At 45.5% G+C, this 6662-nt stretch overlaps 1 protein-coding gene across 1 annotated transcript; it reads left to right on the forward strand.

Annotated features, from left to right (window-relative positions):
• Positions 1 to 214: 214 nt before the first annotated feature.
• On the forward strand, positions 215 to 5838 carry LOC149194347 (uncharacterized). Its single transcript, XM_089407642.1, has 3 exons — positions 215 to 1520; positions 1733 to 4566; positions 5191 to 5838. The coding sequence occupies exons 1-3, from the start codon at positions 215 to 217 to the stop codon at positions 5836 to 5838; spliced, it is 4788 nt and encodes a 1595-aa protein (XP_089263768.1).
• Positions 5839 to 6662: the final 824 nt, after the last annotated feature.

Below are 6662 nucleotides of genomic sequence, written 5' to 3' on the forward strand. Positions count from 1 at the left end.
CCTTCGCCCAAGCTTGGCAGCCCTGCTGCCGGGCTTGCAGCCCCCGCTGCGGGCCTCCCCAGCTGTGCTTTTCCTTCCTGCTTCCTGGGCCTCCTGCCCCGTCTCTGGCTGTTCGTGCTGCCCCTGAGGGTAGCCCTCTGCTGCATTTCTTGTTCTCCCGGGCCTCCTGCCCCTCCTTCCCTTTCCTTGCCGCCCGTTGAGCGTCCCAGGCTCGATGGATCCTCCCGCTCCTGATCAGATCGATCTTGAGAAAGCCTTTGCTTCTCTCATCCCAGAGAATATCTCTGAAAGGATCCGACCTACTGCCTCAAAATTTATCAAAAAGCTTGATGAAATTCCGGAAATCCCTCTTCCCCCATCTCTTCCAAGGAGATCTGCTGTAGCCTTGGCTGAACGCGGCCTGGTTGGACAGTTCACGGGGCTATGGCCCTCCCCTCGAACTGTTCAACGTTGGGTGGAAAGAAACTGGAACGCCATGGTCCAGGGGAAAATTGCGATAAGGTTTTGTGGAAGAGGCTTCTTCACCTTCCTCTTCGAAACAGTGGAGGATCGCAATCTAATTTTCAGGAATGGGCCATACTTCATGGACACTAGAGGCCTTTATCTCAATCGTTGGACCCCGGACTTCGACCCTGAAATGGATGTACCCAACGCAGTTCCTGTTTGGGTTCGCCTTCCGCATCTTCCGCTTCACTGCTGGGCCGATGAATCTGTTCGAGCAATTCGAAATGCAATAGATAAATATGTGGATAGATCAGAGCCAAAAGAAAATATGCATGCATGTGCGAGGATCTGTGTGGAGGTAGACTTGGGCAAAGGTCTACCAGAGGCAGTCAAGCTCAGAGTGGACCAGTGGACGCATATTCAACAGGTGGACTACGAGCAACTCCCCTTCAAGTGTAAGGTATGTCATGAGTACGGTCATTTTGCCAATAGGTGCTCTAAATCTAAACCAGAAGTCAATAATATTTCTGAAACCCCTGAGGAAGCATGGGAAATAGTAAGGAAAAAGAAGAAGTCAAACCCTCCCCCTGAGCCTGAGGTGCCTCACTCCGGAACCCCTCCCTTCCCCTCTGTCATCCCCTCATCCTCCAACCCCTTTGGATCCCTTGCTTCAGAGGATCTCCCATCTCCCCCTCCTTCCCCCAAAGGCCCCAGCATCTCCCCCTCTTCCCCCCTCCAAGCTTCCCCTCCTCACTCAGTGGAAAGGATCTTAACAAGAAACAAATCGAAGGAATCCTATGATGATCCTCAGCCTGATCAACCATCCTTGAATCGGATTGAGCCCCCCTTGATTTCTTCGACCCCATCTCAGCCCGTCATTGGACCTCCCCCCATCAGAACTACTAGAAGTTCCTCCAAGGACTTTGGAGCATCCGGTGATATCCACAAGAAACCTGGACCAGGCAGAAAGTCAGCCAAGCAGCATCGGGAAGAAAGCACGCAAAAGGACATAGCTCTAGGGATCCAAACTCCTATGGATTCTTTTATTACAGGTTCACAAGAGAAAGACACAGCAGGTAAAGAACTTGAGAGGCGAGCACCTCCTCGCTCGAATGCCTCATGATGAAGCTTTTATCCTGGAACAGCAGGGGTATGGGGCACCCCTCTAAATCAGCTGCCCTACGAGATCTTCTTCAAACAGAAAGACCCGAAATTGTTCTGATTCAAGAAACCAAGCAAAGTCAGAGCGAAATGCAAATAATCATAGAAGCCCAAAAAACTTTCTCAGGGGCCAGTAGCAATTCCAGAGGAGCCTCTGGAGGAATCACAACTATGTGGAATAAGCAGCAGTGGGATTGCAAATCCTCTGTCCTCAACCAAAACTGGATCAGGACCAACCTTGTCAACAAGGAAGAGAGTTGTGACTTAATCATTTACAATGTCTATATTCCCAACCATTTCCGGGAAAAGGAACAATGCTGGAAGGAATTGAAGGAAGAAATAGACAAGGAGCAGAATTCAAATGTTATTCTTGCTGGAGACCTCAATTTAATTCTTCATGCGAATGAGAAAAGGGGGGGCACCTTCAACCCCGATCCCTACAGAAGGCAGCTGGAAATGATAATGGCTGAGCATGAACTGATGGATATCATACCAAAAAATAGGAAATATACTTGGAACAATAGAAGAGTGGGGCCAGGCAACATTATGGAAAGGTTGGACAGAATACTGATCAATGTTTCCCTTCTTTCGTCCTTTGCTGCAGGCCACACCAAAATTCTCAGCGCCACAGCCTCAGATCACTTCCCCATTCTATTGACGTTGGACTCCCACGCTCATTTGGGACCAATTCCGTTCAGGTACAATCCCTTGTGGAGAGATAGCGCTGAGGCAGAGGCTATCATAGAAGAAACATGGAAGAAACACGTCGAAGGTTCCCCAAATCATATTTGGGAAACAAAACTTCGAAACACAAGGAAGGCACTCAAGGATTGGGCAAAAGCCAGCTACCAAGAGCCAGAAAAAATAAAGGAAAAAATGCAGCAGAAATTGGAAGAGATCCACAAACAAATAGAAGATCATGGATTCACTAATCAGCTGAAGAGTAAGGAATGGGAGGTTCAGGGACAGCTAACTCAAATAAAGAGAGCGGAAGAGATCAAATGGAGGCTCAAGTCAAGAGAATTATGGTTAAAGGAAGGTGATAAAAATACGGCATATTTCCATAAGCAGGCCACAGCAAAAAAAACGAGAAACAATGTTACCACTATTACTGATAGTCAAGGCAGCCAGCATAATGACCATGAATCTATTAAAAGAGCTGCCTTCCACCATTATAATTGCCTTCTCACTGAAAATCAAGGAGCCACGGACTACTCGGCTTTCCTTAAGTACCTTCCGGGGAAAATCTCTGCTAAGGAGAATGAGAGGTTAAACAGTGAAATAACAGAGGAAGAGATAAGAAAAGCCATCTGGACTTTACAGCCTGACAAGTCCCCAGGTCCAGACGGTTTCTCTATAAATTTTTACAGAGATCATTGGCACTTGATAAAAAAAGATCTTGTTAAAATGATGAAAGGAATCCAAAGGAAAAAGAAAATGGGGGGCTTCACAAATTCAACTTTTCTCGCCCTCATTCCTAAGGAAACCCGGCCCACTTCCTTCTCCAGATTTAGACCTATTTCTTTGTGTAACACTTCTTATAAGATCTTTGCAAAAATTATAGCAGCCAGGCTCCAGCCTCTACTCCCTTCCCTTATATCTGAAAATCAGGGAGGCTTCATGTCCAATAGGCAAATTCATGATTCCATCACCTTGGTTCAAGAAGCTATCCATTCCAGCACTTCTAGGCAAGAGAAAGGCTTCGTTCTTAAGCTTGACTTAGCCAACGCTTTCGATCGAGTAAGACACTCCTTCTTGTTCGCTGTCTTGAGGAAAATGGGCTTTAATTTTGACTTCATTAGCACCATTGCTGCTTGCATCTCTGGACCCTGGATCTCGCCTCTCATAAACGGCCGCCCTTGTGAAGCTTTCCAATCCTCAAGAGGGCTAAGGCAAGGATGTCCTCTTTCCCCCTATCTATTCATCTTGATGGCTGAATCCTTCAGCAGCATCCTCGATCACAACAGAAGAGTTGGTCTCATCTCTGGTATCAAGTTTGGGAACGGAGTGAAAAATATCAATCATTCACAATTTGCTGATGACACTCTGCTTATTGGTGGGGCATCCACTACTATAGCAAGGCGCTTCAAAAGCCTCCTCGATCAATTTATGGCGTGCTCAGGAGGAGAAGTCAACTTTCAAAAAAGTTGCATCTATGGATGGAACATTTCCAATCAAACAGCCCACAGTATTGCTAACATTTTTGGAGTAGCCTTCAAAGCAACCTGGGACCACTTTACCTACCTTGGGATGCCGGTCACCTTGGGCTCTCTTAAAGCCACCACTTGGAATGAAATAATCGACAAAGTCAAAAGGAAGGTTCAGCAATGGGGAACTCAATGGCTTAACCCAGCTGGCAGATTAATTTTGCTCAAATCAGGTATTTCCTCCTTACCTTTATACCGATTCACTCTTTACCAAGCTCCTGCTTCTTTCCACTATAAGCTGGAAGTCGCTCTCCGCAATTTTTTATGGCAAGGAGGGAAAAAAGAAAAAAATAGATACAATTTGGTCAATTGGAAAAGTGTAATACAATCTCCAGACAGAGGTGGGTTGGGAATCAGAGCTCCTAAAATTCTAAATCTCGCTTTTGGGATTAAAATGGCTTGGAGACTAATTAATGAACCAAAAGCCTGGTGGAAACAGGTCATTGAATGCAAATACCTCTCGGACAATAGACAAAGACTTCTTGAATCTGATATTCCCAACAGAGACTCCACCAAAATCTGGCATCTCTGTAAGAAAGCAATCCCCATTCTCATTCAAAATACCTCAAAGATTCTGGGGGAAGGGAGCAGTATAAATTATGCCACTGATAAAATCATGGGTTACCAACCCCTAAACACTGTTGAAGAAGCCATTCCCTTCATCCTCTATCTTAACAGCAAAGGCATTCAGAGGATGGACCAAATTTCAAAATGGGATGCTGAGAATGGTGCTTGGACTAGCTGGGATTTTCCAGTTATTCCCCCACACTTGGATTCAAGCTACCAAGCCCTCCATAAAAATCTTCAAAACAGAGCCCCCATAAAAAAAGGAGCAGTAGATGGGTTTAGATGGGACCCCACGGGCTCATGTTACACCATTAAATCTGGCTATCAATTCATATGCAACAATACTTATCAGACCTCGGTCTGGAATCAATGGAGAATAATATGGAAGTCTGAGGCCATCCCCAAGGTCAAATTTTTCATTTGGCTGCTGTTAAAGGGCAGAATCCTCACTTCGGAAAACCTTAGAAAGAGAGGGGTACATGGACCCTCAATCTGTCCTAACTGCTGCTCCAAGGAGGAAACCATCCACCATTTATTTCTTGACTGCATCTTCGCGAAGAAATGCTGGACCATTATGGCCAACTTGGGCAATATAACATGGCAACCTCAGCAAAACATTGCAGAGACAATCCAAGATTGGATAAGGAATTGCCCTTGGAAAGATAAACGGAGCAAGATAGTCAAAAGAACATGGGATATCATTCCCCACAACCTTCTTTGGAAAATATGGCTCACAAGAAACAAGAAAATATTTCAAAACAAAGAGGGCAATGTTTGGAAGACATGTAGCAGTGCTCACCTCTTGGCGCAGGAGACGATGGCAGTCAAATACTCAGGAACAATTAAAGCAACAGACTATTCAGTTGAGGAGAGGCTCTTGATCAAGCATATTCTAGGTCGCTCAGGTCAACAACAGAGTATTCGGAGAAATTATAGGCAGCATCAACATAAGACCAAGGATTGGGAAATTAGACTACCAACCCAGGAGTTCAAAAGGTGGATTCTGAGTAACAACTGCTCAACCTTATTCTTTGATGGCGCCTCAAAGTCCAACCCAGGACCAGCAGGCGCAGGAGGTGTTATCATTGATGAATTAGGAGAAGAAATCTGCAACTATGAATGGAGTTTAGGAGAAAAAACAAATAATAATGCAGAGGCTCTTGCTCTGTATCAAGGATTGTTGCAATTAAAAAGCATGGGAATTAGAAAAGCTCTTGTCCTAGGAGACTCCTCAATAATCATTGGCTTCATGAACCATTACAGGAGATCCCCAAACAGTAATCTTCAGCAACATATCCAACGCATCAATCTCCTCACCGAATACTTTGAAAAAATCCGATTTTGTCACATCCTCCGCACACACAATGGGGAAGCGGATAAACATGCAAATAATGCAGTTGGACAACCGGAAGGTGCATTGAGGCATAGTCATAGAGAATTTTTCCAGCCTCTGCCATGAAGCAGGTCGATCCTGACATTGCCCAGGCGCGTAAATCCAGCAAGCGTGTGACGGGCATGGTTACAACAGACTCAGGACAGTCGATTGAGAGTATGAAGTGCACAAACAGTCTCATTCAGGTCTTGATCCAAAGAATAGCTGACATCCCGAGGGAAAATAATCATCTCAGCGATGGACGGAAGAACGGTTTCACTGCTCCAGCGAATCGTCATAGAGATATAGGAAAATATCACAATAATGCAGAGGATCCGATCTCTGTTATGTATTCAGGCTACTGTTGGTCCCGATCCATAAATACGGGCACAGGAAGGCAAATATTTGTCATACACTGCTATGAACAAGAGCAGCCTCGCTGGAACGAAGAAGGCGCTCTTGTCCAGACTCGAAGACGAACTCCATCGCTGGTATCGATTCTTCTTGCTTTGTTTATCTATCCTCTAATCTATATCGTGGTTTTTTTCAGGGCTAGCTTCAGTGGGAAGCTGAGAGCTATAGCGCCTTTCTTTCAACAGTCTCTGCTCTATACTCTGAACCTTTGCTGGCCGTCCCCCATCCTTCCTTCTTGCCCCTTAAGTTCGCCCCTCTCTGGCTCATCCTCTCTAACTTCAAGTTTTTCCCCTTCAATCTTGAGCGCTATCAACCAGACCTCCTTTTATATCCCTGCTCTCATCCAGAAAGCGAGAACTGTAAGCTCGAAACCCTTCTGTTTATTTTCACTAACCTCCAGCTCTCTTCTTTCAACCCCTCGCTTCATCATCCGGCCCCTCTTTTTCTTCTCCCGCAGCAAGGAGGAGTCAGCTGACCATCTCAGTGGATTTGACCCT

Source organism: Pinus tabuliformis, chromosome 2_2 (assembly GCF_031772625.1).
Source record: "Pinus tabuliformis cultivar Carrire ecotype Pingquan chromosome 2_2, CPIR1, whole genome shotgun sequence".
Classification (NCBI taxonomy): Eukaryota; Viridiplantae; Streptophyta; class Pinopsida; order Pinales; family Pinaceae; genus Pinus; species Pinus tabuliformis.

Coding starts and splice junctions, on each gene's coding strand:
- LOC149194347 (XM_089407642.1), top strand. CDS start 215: ATGGATCCTCCCGCTCCTGATCAGATCGATCTTGAGAAAGCCTTTGCT. Junction 1,521..1,732: donor ACAAGAGAAAGACACAGCAG/GTAAAGAACTTG, acceptor AAACTTTCTCAG/GGGCCAGTAGCAATTCCAGA. Junction 4,567..5,190: donor GGACTAGCTGGGATTTTCCA/GTTATTCCCCCA, acceptor CTCTTGGCGCAG/GAGACGATGGCAGTCAAATA.